Below are 16956 nucleotides of genomic sequence, written 5' to 3'. Positions count from 1 at the left end.
TGGTGTTTTTCAGGGGTTAGGCTTGGCCACTTAGTTCCAGTGAAAGCATACCAAGACATTTTGGACAATTTCATGCTTTAATATGGAGTTGATCCCGCCCTTTGCAGCTATAACAGCTTCAACTCTTCTGGGAAGGCTTTCCACAAGGTTTAGGAGTGCGTTTATGGGAATTTTTGACCATTCCTCTGGGAGTGCATTTGTGAGGTCAGGCACTGATGTTGGACGAGAAGGCCTGGCTTGCAGTCTCCGCTCTAATTCATCCCGAAGGTGTTCTATCACGTTAAGGTCAAGACCAGTCAAGTTCCTCCACACCAAACTCACTGATCCATGTCTTTATGGACCTTGCTTTGTGCACTGGTGTGCAGTCATGTTGGAACAGGAAGGGGTCATCCCCAAATTGTCCAAAATGTCTTGGTAAGCTGAAGCATTAAGAGTGCTGGAGCTAAGGGGCCAGGTCCAACCTCTGAAAAACAACACCTGTATTCAAGGGGTATTTGGAGGGGTGTCCCAAAACCTTTGGCAATATAGTGTATAATGTAGAATGTGTGTGTGTGTGTGTGTGTGTACTTAAGTATAGTTACCTTCACTGTGGCATAGTGTGGCGTTTCCGTCGATGCAGAAATCTCGAACGTGATTGGCTTACATGCGGTGCGCGTGCGTCGTATCAGCCAATCACATTTCCTAATGTTGGCTAAAGAAACTGCGTTATAGCGTCGAGAAGCTCGCGCATCTCTTCAGAGCCGGGTGAGACTTACTTGAGCAAAATAAATGCATGTAAATGTTTATAAATAACCTTGATGGATAGTGTGTAGTTATGTTTTACAATCTTTTTTTGTGCACATTTAAAATGTAATATTTGTAAACTGCAGCGTTTTAGGGAAAGTTCAGCGACCGGCGTCAGTGGAGAAATTGTAAACAAAAAGACTAAAGGTGCCCAGAGCTAGCTAACTGCTAACGGTCAAAATGGACGGTGACTAGCAGTTAATTTATATTTTCATTCGCTTTAGATAAATTATATAAATATAAATATAAATATAAATATGAGAGAATTCCTGTCAGAATTTGAGATATTTTTCCTCTCCCCAATAAGTTAGCCTGCATTATACGTCGATAACGTCTAATACAACCGTATTAATTGTGTTATTAACTGTATTATTATTACTGCTACTTAATAAACAGCTATCCATTTTACCGAATGAAACAGTTTGGTCAGTTCAGCGTTTCTGCTGGCCAAATACATTAACATGTCCTGCTTGTTGGTTAGTGGGCTAGTTTGTCAATGTTGCGTATGTGTAAACTTTTCTGGAGACAATTTGAGGTCAAGGGCATCTTTCTGGACCAAGATAAAGCATCATGTAGATCCTTATGACATAGGGCTGAAAACTTCACCAGGAACCGGATTCAGAAGGGATCTCATCCTGTTCATGGTGACTCCAGATAGTTAGTACTTGGTGTATAGAAATGATGTTCAGAATCCTGCGATGAACACAAGGTAGTGTTTATAATCACAGCAGCAGGTGAAATGAGCCGAGCTTCTTCATTAACATGTTATATAGGGATTGTCTGAGGTCACATTAGGTTATGAAATGACTTGTCTCTTTGTTTTGAGACGCAAAGGGCCACACGCTATCCTTTTCCATGATTGATCCCAGTTCTAGTTTGTGTTCCCATGAAGTTAAAGTAACCAAAGTTGGAAACTGATTGTACCTAATGTTTATTTTTGACTTGTCTGAATGCAGGCAATATCAGTACTATTTTGGGTTTTTTGTTTCGTATTCTAAAAGGTATAACAAGTAGAATGTTTCCTGCTTATGAAATGAAACTTGTAGGGGAAAGAAAATGTATCTGGTTATTAACCTAGGAATGAATTGTGCGCTGATGTTCTGTGTTTTTACAGAGCAGACAGTTGTGATGTTCAACAACACCTTAAAAAAACGATGGTAAGAGATATATACTTTCCCTAAACTAAAACGTATCGCTTCCTGTGATAAGCACGCTGTTTATGTAAGCTCGCTTGTGTCACAGATCCGAATCGCTGCTCTTAATGCAGCCTCTGAGACTGCAGATGAACATGAGGACCACTTTAAAAGTACAAAACCGAGTCAGACCAAGGAGGCTCAGGTGAGTCATTTGATCTGATGATGATGATGATTGCATTGATGCTGTGTATTAATTCTGTCATGATGTGCTGCAGGAAGCCGAGGCCTTTGCGCTGTACCACAGGGCTCTTGATCTGCAGAAGCATGACAAGTTTGAGGAGTCAGCCAAAGCTTATCATGAGCTCCTCAAGACGCCGCTGCTTAAGGAGGTGCACATATGTGCCTCGGTTTTTATATGATAGTTGGCTTATAACAGGCTGTGATTATTTACTTGATTCTGCTTTTATCTCAGGCCGTGGCGTCTGAAGATGAGAAGGTTGGGCTGAAGCACCCGGGGTTGATGCTGAAATACTCCACTTATAAAAACCTGGCTAGTCTCGCTGTGCTCAGGGATGACCTGGATACAGCTACAGACTTCTATGTGGAGGTATGAACTCAATATATGCTCTTTACCTGATGTTAGAAGCCTCCACAATTTACACAGTTTCCTTTGTGGAAGGGCTAACCACAGTTATTTATGTGAGATGGAGGAAGTTATGGGTGATTGTATGAAAAGGCAGCTCATGTGATACACATGCTATAACCATAACAACAAACCAATGCTTTTGCTTTTTCCCGTATCATACTTTCCTCATCGTACAACAATGATAAGATACTTAATACCGCTGATTTAACACAACATATTAAGCTCCTTATACTTTGCCAGCTAACAAATTTGTCAATTTGAACACGAATGATTTTTCTCCTTCTCCATGCAGGCATCCTGGTGTTGTGTAAAGTTAGTTTACAGGCTAGGTAATATTAGCAAAGCAAATTAGGTGAATGATTTTAGTGAGACTTAACAATATGAAATCAACTCATTTATATCCAGTTTGATAAATACAGTCCATTGTAAGCATCATGGTTATTTAAAAAAGTCAGTGTAATTTCTGCGAGCGTGTCAGTGATGTATATGTGTGCCATTTTTGTGCAGGCCGTCATGCTGGACTCTACAGATGTGAACATGTGGTACAAGCTGGGTCAAGTGGCTCTGAGGAGAGTGAGCATCCCACTCGCTCGTCATGCCTTCGAAGTGGGACTGCGCTGTAACCCTGACCACTGGCCGTGCCTCGACAGCCTCATCACTGTCCTGTACACACTTAGCGATTATAGCTGTATGTACTCCCATTAGAGTTTTTTTTTTGTTTGTTTATGGTGGTGGTGTTTGTTTGTTTTTAACTCAAAGCCTCTATTAAGTCTGTCTTATTGTACTCATCAACTTTATTGTATCTGAAAGCATTGCTTGTGCTTCTTAGTATCATACATCAGAGGTTCATTTGGCTTAATCAGGAACATTTAAACTGTTGGTTGGTTGGCAGGTTGCCTGTATTACATCTGCAAGGCTCTGGAGAAGGATATAGGCTACACTAAAGGCTGGGTGCTGAAGGAGAAGATCTTTGAGGAGCAGCCCTGCCTTAGACGAGACTCCATGAAGTTGTTTTCCAAACTGTATGTCTCCCTATTTTCCTGTTCATCCAGGCTTTACACATATAATTACACATATCTCTATATCTGACTGTGATGTGTGTGTGTGTGTGTGTGTGTGTATGTCTGTCTCCTGTCTATAGCGATATGACCATGCACTGCAGTGAAGCAGATGAAGAGGAAGCTCACAGTATTGTAGAGGAGGCGTTGGAGCTAAGGAGACAGAGGCAGGCAAAATTGGCACGACCTCCTTTGCAAGACCTACAGCTGGTGGAGCCCATCAAACGCTTCACGTGAGTCATATCAGGCATATGTGGATGAATATTCATTCAAGTTAGAGATAGTGAGAAAGGAATACCATTCAATAACATATTCATCTTCAGTAAGTGCTTTATTCTGCTTATAGTGGGTCCATAGACTTTACTAGGAACAGTTAGGATGAGGAATACATCCTGGCCCGGATTGACATACACAAAGTGTTATGTATCCTGTTAGTAAAACATTTTTTATGGACATTTTACATCTTCAAATTGTCTCGTCACTGCAGTTGGAAGAACGTAGGCGAGAGCTTCCTGGCGATGTACAAACACCAGAACGAGTGCCTGGTTCCTCGACCTGACTTCGGGCGCCGAATTGACCTCACCATGTACCGTGATCCAGACTCCGTCCTCCAGACACCATCAGATGCCTCCCAAGTTCAAACAGCCCCAGCCACAGAGTCTCCACAGTCCTCTACCTCTGCTCCACCACCCGAGCCTCTTCCCCCACCTCCGGCAGACTCCAGCAGCCCCAGTGCCAGCCAGTCTATGCCCTCTGAGTGCCCTGTTCAGCCACAGACTCAAAGCAGCAGTAACTTAGGACAGCAACAAGTGTGCGAGAGCCCCATGGAGGTTTGCACTGTTGCTACAAGCACCACTGCTGCAAGCATTACTGCTGCTGCTGTTTTTAATGGTACTACTACTGGTTCTACTACTGCAACTACTGCTGCTGCTGCTGCTGCTGCTCCAGCTGTTGCTGCTTCTTCTAACACTGCTGTACCCTCTAGTGGTGAGTAACACGTATTGAGATCTCATTTCCACTCATGGATAAAATTTAAATTTGTGTATATGTTTTCTTTAAAGTTGATCAGTTATGGTTTGTACAGAGATGCAGTTTGACAAATATTGACATGAAATTGTTCTTAGTTATTGAGTAGCAGCTGACAGTTTTTTTTTAAATGGCACATTAACCTATTATTTTCTTTATATTGTATGTTAATTGCATGCTAGTAATAGATTTAATCAATAAAGATGTCCCAACAGTTCTCGACTCGCCTCTGAATGATAAAGCGAAGAAGGCCACCAAGAGGAAGAGAACGATAGAGGACTGTGGAGAGACGGCCAAAAGGAGATCCGCACGCGTTCGCAACACCAAAAGCAAGAAAGAAGAAAAAATCGACTTCCAAGAGCTGCTGCTTAAATTGTTACCAACACGGTACAAACATGCTGTTTATGGTGTAATTAGATTTAGCTAGACTTCATCAGAATCGAGTTGGATAGCATCGTCATACTTAAATATGTTTACTGAAAGGTTTAGTGTAAATTTGCGTGCCTAAACAGTATCTATGACCTATATGTGTATTTCTGTGAAGGCTGAAGAAGTTTGATGTTGATGATGATGAGGAAAGTCTCAGTAACATGGACACACAGTGTGAGGTGAAACCCAACTCCAAGCCCAACCAGGGCACTGGATCGAACCTCTTGGACTACATCAGCTCAGCAGAGAAAGGTAGAGAGTTGGATCTGTTCTTATTTTTACGCTCTCTGTGTCTCTTTACGTGTACGTTGCAGTCACTGATGGAAACACACAATGAGGCATTCTCTTTTGAAGATTTGTAATTGTTCTAGTGTCAAGATACCTCCTGGGAATATGAAGACATAGCTTTTTGTCTTGAAGCTTCATAGACATTGATACTAAGTTCTGGAATTAAAAGGGATCTTTTAACTTGATATGGTTAGCTGCAGTGCTCGTGTTCACCCATCATTGACCTAAATGTAATGTTTATGCTCTTGATCTTTTTTTTACGTCATGTCTGATTGTAACAACTTTTGTCAATGTTTTTTGATGTTGTTTCACAGAGCATGAAGAAGTGCACTCCTTCCTGCTAGCCAACGTGGAGAACGGTGGCATCCTGGAACTCCTCATGCGCTATTTGAAGGCAATTGGACAGAGGTTTCTGGAAGAGTGGCCATCTGGACTGAGCGGAGTGGTGATGGAGATCTACAACTGCTGGAGGAGACATAGTGCAGGCCTGCCCAATCCACTACTCCGAGACTCCAACAACCAGCATATCAAGGTGGGAGAGAGAAAGACTTGGAGTAACCAGATGCAAATGATCATTTAGCGTGGGTTTATTCACTTTCTTATAACACTGTTTTGTATCTGTGTATCATAGGAGGTGATGACGATGAGTTTGTCTTGTATGGAAATGCAGTTGGAGCAGTGGGTCCTCATTAAGGGAAAGAACTGTAAGATCTTAAAGTTCACACATCCATTATTACTGGAAATTTTTATATTTAAGAAATTCTAAGGGGATCTTGAGCCACACAAGTCTGTCAAATAACAATAAAAATCTCACAAAATGTAAAGGTTATATTAAAATTGTAACTTTATTTGCTTATAATAACAACTAATTTCTGTTCTTTCAGAATGTGCTACTTGTTTTGTGACAGGAAAAAATTAACTATTTTTACTTAACTATGATACTCTGAGTATCTTAAGAATTTCATATTGGAATGCAGTGCAGGAGTTTGACTGCCCTAAAACTATAACAGCAGTGTCACCAAACAAGCGTAATAAATGGCCATGACATCCACATTTTTTTCCTTGAGAAGACAGCATGTAGGAAATCTGATCACAAGTGGTCTTTTGGGAGGCGTTCATAATATGAGACGGCGCATTATGCATCTTGGATGTCCGATTCAACTGATAGCTCAGGACAGATGTTCATACCAGATGTGATCAGGGACTATGACAGAGTGGAGTGAAATGGCCCAGCATCAAGCATTAAAGTACCTCTCCATGAGTTGTACACCTTATGCAATTTTCCAGTGATTATCTTTTTATAAGTTAAAAGAATATAATCCAAAGCTTTCTGAACGATCAGAATGGAGAATTCAGCAGCTCTGTGGTTCATGTTTTTAATCAGCTGCCCAGAGGAGGAGTATGTCAGCTCATGGGAGTGATCACAGCGAGCAGGACAGCCAGGAGAGCCGCTTCCTGACTGATCTGTACATGCTTATCATGGCCTCCTCTCAGACAGACATCTTTGAGCGAGACTGGCTGTCATTCGCCGTCAGAGTGCACTGGCTCAAAGCTCGGCACCTCACCTATCAGGTAACAGATACAAAAGTGGTCCTGATGCTTGTCTTTGTTCTTGATTCCAATATTTAACATGTTTGGCACTGTGTTCATTATGTGAGCTTTATTTCAGAATTTAGTTATCTGTGAATGCTTAGACCTAGTCAATTTTTTTTTATATATTTCTTACAAATCTTTCTGAATTGTAGGGTGACATGGAAGAGGCACTGGAACGTTATGATGTGTGTGTAGGGTTGCTGAAGAGCCAGCCTCACACCGGTGATGGAGACAAAATCTCTATCAACATGCCTAACCTTTGTGTGGATTCATCCATTTCTGTAGAGGAGGTTCAGTATTATACAGGCTACGCATACAAACGCACACACACACATGAATGAATGAATGGAGCTGTGAAATCATAGCTGTTTTGCAGAGCGCTATTGAAAGGCCACAAAAAATATATTTCCATGGTCGCTGTATTCTAACCCCTGGGTACTATATTAGATTTTAGAGTGGATTAGAAGCTTTGTTTCATTCTCACATCTTAAATTAATGAAATAATGCCCACATTTAAACCAGAAACCAACCAGACTGATTCATCCTGCTTCCTGTCCCATTCTTTTGAGTAATAGAAACAGGGATATTACAAAGGTGTATAAGATTTATAAAAACGCAGAATTTGCGTCATAGCGTTTATTGTAAAGCAAAAAGGTCGTCATGCTGTATTTTTGCACAATTTGGTTTTATCTACACCTAGTTACATTTTGCTATAAGCAGAGCAGATGGTCAGCTGATCTCTTACACCAAGGGCATATTTGTTTTTGAATATTTTATTGACTGTAGCTTATGGTGTATAAAGTATGCATGCAGATCTTTTTTTATAAACGGATTTGTTTTGCCCGTCTTAGATTGAGAAGAAGCTCAAGTCTCTGGAGAGGTGCCAGTCACTGGAGGAGATTCAGAGGCTTTTTGAGACTGGCGACTACCAGTCTGTGGTGAGATTACTCCAACCCACACTGAGCTACGGGCCCAGCTCAGCACGGCCTAAGCCGTTGGAGTACATCAGCTCAGCTCCTGAGAGGCCAGCACAGCTGCTGCTGCTACAGGTGATACTCAGACACACACACACACATTTATACACAGCTAGCTTTCTGTTCAAACACTTAATTCAGTCTCTCATATCCCGAAGAACTCCTTGCTTCACGTGAAGGATTACATCCAGTGTCTGGAGAGTACCGAGGTGGCACTGAACGAGGCCATGCAGCACATAAACTCCATGTTACCCAGCAGCCCCTCTGCTAAGGAGGAGTGGGTAGCTACAGTGACTGCCATGCTGCGGGGAATCGAACAGTGCATCACGGAAGAGCCTCACATTTTCACCAGCACGCCACCAACCACCAACTTGCCTCGCCTAGCCAACAATCTCATACAGGTGTGTGCACATATGTATGTTTACACCTTAGTCTGATTATTCCTTATAGGGTTGAACTGATTTTTTGATGCTCTTACCCTAGCTCATAGCCTGCAGCATGGTGTTGCCTGATGACCCTAAGGAGCCTCACTTTTCCTCCATGTTGCCATGGATGCTGCTCTATCACCTGCTTAAGCTAGACGAGGCCGAGCTTGACTGCACACTCCGCCAGCACCAAGCTGATGACGATGATGATGGTATATTTAATGGATCACACTGTTTGGGGAAATTTACATACATTGCATGCATATACAGCTCATTGATTCAACTTATCCTGGCAGTAAGTGGTCAGAATCAACTGAAATCTTGAGTAGAAGCTATAGTGTTGAGTATACCTTGTTTGCTGCTAGATATATATATATATATATATATATATATATATATATATATATAAAATTAAATAATTAAAAACCCGCAACCAGTGACAGGAAGTGTAATCTTTTAGTTTTGTAGTTCATTTTTAAAACATTATATTTTTAACTTCCCTAATGCATGGAGCCATACTTTTGTTAGCAGGCTGTTGTTTCTTTTAGCCAAATGACTCATTTCTCACCCAATTAGACTCAATTGTCCTGATTGTATTGTGCTGGCTGATTGATCATTTAATCGGTTTGTTTTGCTAACTGGCAGTCTGAGATTCTGTGCCTACTTCTCCTGATTTTTTTCCACATCTCACATCCATAAAGTATTGTTAAAATGAAAAGGGTATAAATTATACTCTATATGTAAAGAAAAAAACAAACATTTCAAATGTACACCTACACAGGGCACACAGTTAAGGCATCGACAACATCTGTGCTTCCTCAGCATTGTGATATGCATTTGTCGTCCTTTAGACGATGACAATTCCCTGTTGCCCCCGTCTCTGATGTTGTTAAACACAGCCCATGAGTACCTGGGCCGCCGCTCCTGGTGCTGCAACTCTGACGGCGTTCTCCTCAAGTTTTTCGTGAGTCTGAAGACATTCAGAATATCACCACATACCTTCTACACCCAGCTTAACAAACTTTCCAATGTTCGTTTCCGTGTTTGTGTGTCGCAGGTCCACGTACTGCAGCAGAAGCTGTCTGAAGCAGATGCACTGCCTTATAAGGAGGATCTGGAGATGGCACTGGAGCAGTGTTTCTACTGCCTGTACTCCTACCCAAGCAAGAAGAGCAAAACACGCCACCTGGAGGAGCACTCTGCACCACAGGTAGTCTATTTCTGTGTGTCCGTTTGGAAAATCTGTTCGAAGAGCCTGTGATTTTTTTTTTTTTTTTTTTCTGCCTATATCATGTTTCAAAAATCTTTCTGCAAAAATCAGGTAAGGAGACACTGCACTAAAAATAGTCAGTCTGCTTAAACATGTCTAAAACCTTTCTAGTTATGCATGGTTTCCACCTACCTTGAATAGCTACATGCTGTAGTGAAACGGATATAGCAGATTAATTCAGATTAATGCAGATTTATTCAGATACCGGCTGTCAAAATGTCAACAATGCTGCCACAGTTGAAATGTAATCTTTAGTGTAATAAGTTTTCTCACTTTTTATTTTGGGGTAACTACACTTTAAAATGCTAGAACTACTCTATATAGCCAAAGGTTTTTGGGACACCACTCCATAGTATTGAACTTAGGTGTTTTTCAGGGATTGGGCTTGGTCTCTTAGCTCCAGTGAAAGCATTCTGGACAATTTCATGCTTTAATATGGAGTTGTCCCGCCCTTTGCAGCTATAACAGCTTCAACTCTTCTGGGAAGCCTTTCCACAATGTTTAGAAGTGTGTTTATGGGAATTTTTGACCTTTCCTCTAGAAGCGCATTTGTGAGGTCAGGCACTGATGTTGGACTAGAAGGTTCGTCCGCTGTAATTCATCCCAAAGGTGTTCTATCAGATTGAGGTCAGGACTCTGTGCAGGCCAGTCAAGTTCCTCCACACCAACCTCGCTCATACCCAGCATACCCAAATAAACTACTTTCAGGCACGGGTGCATGCGCACAGAGTACAATAACTGTAGGAGCACCATGAATCAGACATACAAGCATCTGTAAAGAAAATTATCGTTATACAACACATCTCAAAGCTACATAGCCTCATTACACTTACGTTTAACCGTAGCTCTTTTCTCTACAGTGGCTTTGAATGCTCTGCATTTTGATTCAGTATCTCCTGCTTGAGTTGCAGCTCCCCTCTCTCTCTGCTTGATTACCTTCTCCCCTTGGCTCCTTTGTGAGCTTTGTTACTTAATGAGTTTACGAGTGTTTTCCCAGAGCTAATTAGGCAGCTGGGTGGCATGAGGTCTGCAGTAGGCAGGCACTGCACTAATAAAGCGATTGATTCTCTTGTGACCACATGCGTACACACCCTTGCTATTTGCTGCTGTTCTTCGAGGGGAATGCCCTGCATGCATTCAATAACAAGAGCATCAGAGGACAATACCACTGTTTTCTGACTCATAGCGTAATCGTTTTGTAATTAAAATAGTGAGGAATGTCAAGCAACTCGTGATTCACATTATATTTAATTTGCAGTCCCTCTTTCTCCTCCCTTACACCACAGTTGGAAAGATTTGGAAAAATGGTAATTGACACCTAATTGCTGTAATATAAAAGGAATGCAACGATTTGTGACGTGCTGCTATTGGAAAATAAGCAACCTCAGGCTCTCAAACTCTATAGTATACCGGGCTGAAGATTACAAGAGGGTAGGGAGATCCATCCAGTAAAAGCCAGCAGATATTGCAATGTCTTCTGTTCTCTGATGATTAAATAATTCCACATTTTGTCACTGCATAGATTTGATTGTGTACAAAAGTTAACGAAACCCACACATCTTGCGAATAATTGCACAGCTGTCACTGTATCCTCATTATTATACCCTTGTGCTCAGCATCAGATACTAATCCTGATACTGATGCAGTTCATTTTCAATTCATACTTCTAAATAAAATGCACTTAATTGGGATTTAAATTGAGTTTTTCCGTTGGATTTATGCAATTCTAGGTAATTAAAAATATAAGTGCAAGTGTGAAAATGCTGGTAGCTCAAGTTCCCCTTGTACATCACAAAGCATTTATTTTATACATCTTCTCTCTTTGCTTGTCTCTGTCAGGTGGAGCTGCAGTGGAACGATGCGCTCTTCATGTTTGAGTACTTCAAGCCCAAGACCCTGCCAGAATTTGACAGCTATAAGACGAGCACGGTGTCTGCGGATCTGGCCAACCTGCTGAGAAGGCTTTCCGGAATCATCCCTTGTTCCGACTCGCCTACGCTTTCCATCGACGAAGTGTCATCCTACATAGAGGGAGGAGCACTCAAGGTCTGGATCCATAACTACTCTTTCAGTCCTGTGTGGGCAACGAATCTGCCTGCTAGGCTTCTACTGATGGGTTTTTCTTTAGTCTGCATCCAAATTGGCTTAAAGAATCAAGACTGTAATGTCTTGATGAAGAGGGCATTAAAGCAAGATGGCTAGCTATTGTTTGCTAGTCAACACACAGATGTAGAATAGCTTGAATTTTTGCTTGATTTTCATCATTTTTGAGATGACTGTATTCCCAGCACTTCCATTCTAATGAGTTGATAATGTAAGTAATTTGACAACACAAATGGCATTAATGGACTTTAATTTGCCTCATTTTCTTTCTGTCTGTTTACTTGGTAATTTATATGGAGCCTAATGAAATCTTAATAAGATCAAGTTCCTATATATATATATATATATATGTATGTATGTTGATTGATCACATGATGCAGACTGAGCAACTGTGCTCTAAAGTTTATCAATAACCATAACTGACTATAATATTAAAAATAATAAAGAAATGGACAGGAGGATGTAGCCATTTTGTATTATTAGTACACTTAAACTTTACACTTTCTGAAGGTTTAATATAAAAGTTCTCTGTATGTCATAAAAGGTGGTATTTGTCACAACCAAACCATAAGACCCAGTTGATTTTATCTGTCTGTTTCTATGCCTTTTGTGTTCGTGACCCAGGTGCCTTCACTCCCAGAAGGAACTCCCCCAGCTCCCCCTCTGGTCAATGAGCTGTACTACCTGTTGGCTGACTACCACTTTAAGAACAAAGAGCAAGCCAAAGCTATTAAATTTTATATGCATGACATCTGTGTGTGCCCCAACAGGTATATTTAGTAAATGTTTGCAAACCTGAAATCTCCATATTTATATTAGAAATCCCATTCCCTCTATTAGTGCTTTGATTCCATTCATGTTCTCCATGTTAGTGAAATCCTACTTGAGTTTCATGCAATCCCAGAGTCACAAGTGTGAACCATGCCTATATTATGTACCAGGTTCGACTCCTGGGCCGGGATGGCTTTGGCACGGGCCACTCGCATCCAGGACAAGCTGAACTCGAACGAACTGAAGAGTGATGGTCCCGTGTGGAAGCACTCACTCGCTGTGCTGACATGCTTTAAGCGGGCACTGGAAATCGACAGCTCCAACCTGAGCCTCTGGATCGAATACGGCACCATGTCCTACGCCCTGCACTCCTTTGCTTCCAGACAGCTCAAACAGTGGAAGAACGAGATGCCACCTGATCTCATCAAATTGGTGTGTATGGTGTTGAATGTATTACTCCCACTTTACACATAACACTGTATTTAGGCAGCAGAATAATTACTGTGTGCGTGCAGATGGAGGAACGTAAGGATTCGATGCTGGAGACAGCATATGATTGCTTCAAGAGTGCATCCACATGTGGAGGAGATGAGGAAGAGTGGCTCATACACTACATGCTTGGCAAGATCTCTGAGAAACGCAAGTTACCATCGAAAGACTATTTACGGCTCTATAAACAGGTGAACTATCAATCTCCTGTTCAGTGCCACTTGTTCAATAAAAGTTCAGCAAAAATTTACTACTTATCCAAAATTAAACCTGGGCTTACACAGTTAATACAGAACAAGAAAATCTTAGTATGCAGAGAACATTTGATGTAAATCCAAAAATTCTAAAGACTAAATTTAGATAGCATATAGATTGTTAAATTGCTATTTTAGTAACTGTTCAGTAATATACAAGTTTTTCCTTTGTCCTGCTACATTTTTGCATGTTTCTTTCTTTCTCCCCTACACCAGTCTGCTTATTTTCTCCATGAGGAAGCTGCTCGATATCCCCGAAAGATCCACTACCACAACCCACCTGATCTGGCCATGGAGGCACTAGAAGTAAGTCATTTCTTTTTTCTTTTTTCATTTATTTATTTATTTGTTTGTTTGTTTTAAATGTCTGTACAGTATTTTAATTTGTGCCTCTCATCTGTCTCCTCTGTCACAGCTTTTCTACCGTACAGCTGCCACTATTCTGAAGCTGTTAGAGGAAGAAGGTGGCAAGGAAGAATCGGGGCAGAAGGACCATCTGGACTACGAGCTTTTCTTTAACATGCTTGCTGATGCTGCGGTTGGACCTTTTGCTCGCGGAGAGGAGAAGAGCATTCCTAAAACAAGCGACAAGTACGTCAGAACGTCATGTGTGTTTATGTTGCTACCCAGTGATGTACAGGCTATTTATTTAATAGTGTTACTACTGCAGAACTCTAAATTAAGGTCATTAACTACATTCGAATATTACTGAAATTTATCAATGGCTCAATTGGTCAGTCTGACCAAAACATCAATCCTCTCAATCATTAGAAGACTTCCTTACCAAAATTTTCTAATTTGTTCAGTTGCAGTCCGACAAATTCATCCATTGTGCCTCTCACTAAAACACTCACGTGATAAATTCAGTATGAATCATTTTTGTTGTGTTGAATCGACTTCAATCAACTTCTATAATTTCTGTTTACTTACTACATTTATTTTTTAATAATTTTTTCTTGCAGCACGCCTATATTATGCTTAATGTCTTTTCATCAACCAGTCAATTAATAAGTCTCCTCTATTTCAAATAAAAAAGACACTTGAGCTGCCTAGAGACACCGACTCCTAATCATTTATAACATTTATGATAATTTTTCATAATTATAGCTGCAGACAATGCAATGAGTGTTTTTTTTTATTTTTATTTTTTTATCATTTTTCAGGGAAAAACCTCCTTCTTTGAACGATGAAGACTCGCACTCCTCCTCAGCGGTGACGGCGTTGGCAGCGGCAAACTCTACAGCGACAGCTGTGCCCACGGTGACGTTGTTGCCCAGCGACGGTCCGGCAGGTGTGACTTCCCCCCCGTGCGCGGTCACTCCGCTCGACCACGATTACGCCAAACGTAAAAAGCTGCAGCAGAGGCAGGGGCAGCTGCAGGACGGTACAGTACACCTGGCCTGGAGTTTATATTCACTCACACACTCACTCACCTGGGGGTGACCATTAGCACAATAATGACGGCTAATCCTCACTGTGGGGTTCAGCCAGTGGGCTTGGGTTTATAACAACGACTCCTCCCACCCCTGCTCTTACCATCTGCACGCTGAGGATCATGGGAACATGAGTGACAAAGCTGGCAGGGTCCACTGTATAGATTGGTTACTGTATGTTGTTAGTGAGAAAAGGAGTTGAGGGAAGTAAAATGATGAGTAAGGCTTAGTAAGCTGAGGCAGTTTGGAGAAGTATGAACTAATTTATAAATCATTCACAGAAGCATTTTAACAAGACATTTGGTATTCATGAGAATCCAGTAAGTTCAGAAAAAAAACATTCATAACAAGCAGTCTGTTTTAGCTATTTTCAGGCTGTTCACCAATATCAAGCCTAAACTTTCATTTTTCGGTTTAAGACACACGACAGGAGCACACATAGTTTTTAGTAATCGTACACTAATATTTTTCTCTAAATGCAAGTCTCAGCATGTCCCATGATGTGCACAGTGCACAATGTTTATATCTTTATTTGAGGCTGGAAAAATAGAGAGCAAAGATGAAAGAACCTTTAGAAAAATCAAACAGTAAATGTTTTTATTCAGTCGCATTTTCAGGTTACCGTTTTAACCTGGGTAATTTTCAGGGATTTTTCCCTGTTTTTGTGCTTTGAATAAAGAATTAATGGAAAAGTACACCGCCCGTTTTTGGTTAAACACAGGCGGTGCTCCTGAATCTGTGTCAGTTGTCAGGCTTGACCCAGTTACTGGTCTGATGTTAACTCGGTGAGCTTGTCTCCTTGGAATGCTCTATTCACGTTAGAGGCTGAAAAATAGATCTGGAAGCTAGTTTATTGCACTTTTGATTAAATGCGTTGCCTCAGTCGGTTGCTTTAAAATAATTGTTTTGATCACAGCTTTTAATTCAAGCTGTATATTCAGCATTTACACAGTTTGAGTGGAACCCCTGTGCATTTATTTATTCTCTTTGTGTGGTTCCTCAGGCAAGTAAGAACATGCTTTATATGCTGAGCACATTTTTCTTAAAAAATTAATAAGAAGAAATTACCACCATTTAATATTTTCATCCTTAACCCTAGGCACAGAGTCGGGTGTTTTGTGAAATATTACATTCATTTATAATAAGGAGGGGGAAAACCTCAATGACACCAGTCAAGTAAGTTTGTGCTCTAAACATGTGGCCCCTGTGACTTTGTCGCCATGTTCCCATTATTTCCTGCAGCCTACTCAGGCTCCCTTCCTCCCTGCTGCCTACCTGCCTGCTCCCTCTCTGCCTGCCTCTGGTCTGCTTCGCACTTGCCGCTTTCAAAATCGATGCATGATGGGATGAGGAATTAGCACTCGGGTCTATAAACGAAAACTTTTCTTTAACATCCCACAATGCACTCTGCTTGGCTGTTTGTGCTAAATGACAACTGTGTTTGTTTGTTTGTTTGTTTTTCTGTGGCTCACTTGCACTGGGAAGGAGGTTGGAAAAAATGATATGTGTATGTTTGGGTTAAGAAATGGTTGCCAGATGCTGTTGAGTGGGGTTTTGAACTGTACTGCTGTACTGGGCTCACCTGTATATCAATTCTTCGTAAAGTAAATTGGCTTAAGTACTTCTGGTGTCTCCGATGGAAATCTAAAAAAAAACTTTTTCTTCAGCCCTGTACAGGAATAAAACACGTCAGATCTCACACCTACCCTCAGGTAAAGCCAAAACTCTGAATGCTCCGAGATGAGATCCTTTTTTTTTTTTTTTTTTTTGACTGTCTTCTAAAGCCATGGTCTCCTCCGCAGCAAACCTCTTTCACGACCATGATTACTGCGGGTCTGGGTGTGCACCTTCTTTGCGAGCAGGACCTGCGTATGGTATAAACTACAGACACCTCCCTCCAGTCCAAAAGCCCTATCTAAACTTGGCACTTTTTTAGGGCTATGGCAGAGAACCACTGTACAAAGTTATACTTCCATTCAAGGAGTGACAGCTTGTCACCTAACACGTAGTCACTGCCTGACGCAAACGGCTTTACGGCAAACAGTGCACTTAATAAATAGACATTGTATAAATCTGGAAAGGAACACTCCACACTAAAGCTAAGTCTACACTAATACGAATAAATTTGAGCGTCTAAAAACGATCTGCGGTAACATTATCGCTTTCAGTCGTTTCCCAAAAGTTGGTCATCCACAGTGAAACGTCTGAAAACGTTTATGTCCCTGTACTGCGTGTGAGTAAAACGTAAGACATTTTGACCTGCGTCATTTCTGCCTGC

General features: G+C 41.2%; 1 protein-coding gene across 8 annotated transcripts in view; it reads left to right on the top strand.

The window, feature by feature from the left end:
• Positions 1–670: 670 nt before the first annotated feature.
• Positions 671–16956, top strand: part of cabin1 (calcineurin binding protein 1) — a 52187-nt gene continuing 35901 nt past the window's right edge. Inside the window, exons 1-29 of one of the 8 annotated variants that reach the window (XM_058390756.1) lie at positions 671–744; positions 1898–1940; positions 2026–2121; positions 2195–2308; positions 2392–2526; positions 3073–3253; positions 3458–3587; positions 3707–3856; positions 4111–4610; positions 4865–5036; positions 5194–5330; positions 5681–5898; positions 5998–6070; positions 6751–6938; positions 7112–7249; positions 7811–8008; positions 8092–8334; positions 8417–8570; positions 9210–9322; positions 9416–9568; positions 11468–11674; positions 12356–12501; positions 12673–12934; positions 13018–13182; positions 13462–13551; positions 13661–13836; positions 14409–14629; positions 16346–16390; positions 16481–16552. In XM_058390756.1, the coding sequence (XP_058246739.1) occupies positions 1938–1940; positions 2026–2121; positions 2195–2308; positions 2392–2526; positions 3073–3253; positions 3458–3587; positions 3707–3856; positions 4111–4610; positions 4865–5036; positions 5194–5330; positions 5681–5898; positions 5998–6070; positions 6751–6938; positions 7112–7249; positions 7811–8008; positions 8092–8334; positions 8417–8570; positions 9210–9322; positions 9416–9568; positions 11468–11674; positions 12356–12501; positions 12673–12934; positions 13018–13182; positions 13462–13551; positions 13661–13836; positions 14409–14629; positions 16346–16390; positions 16481–16552 (4480 nt within the window). In that variant the 5' untranslated portion in view covers positions 671–744; positions 1898–1937. The other 7 variants (XM_058390757.1, XM_058390759.1, XM_058390754.1 and 4 more) reach the window with 7 other exon arrangements.

The sequence above is a fragment of the Hemibagrus wyckioides genome, linkage group LG05 (assembly GCF_019097595.1).
Source record: "Hemibagrus wyckioides isolate EC202008001 linkage group LG05, SWU_Hwy_1.0, whole genome shotgun sequence".
Taxonomy (NCBI): Eukaryota; Metazoa; Chordata; class Actinopteri; order Siluriformes; family Bagridae; genus Hemibagrus; species Hemibagrus wyckioides.
Note: the sequence above shows the minus strand (reverse complement) of the source record. Positions and strands in the feature narration are given on the sequence as shown.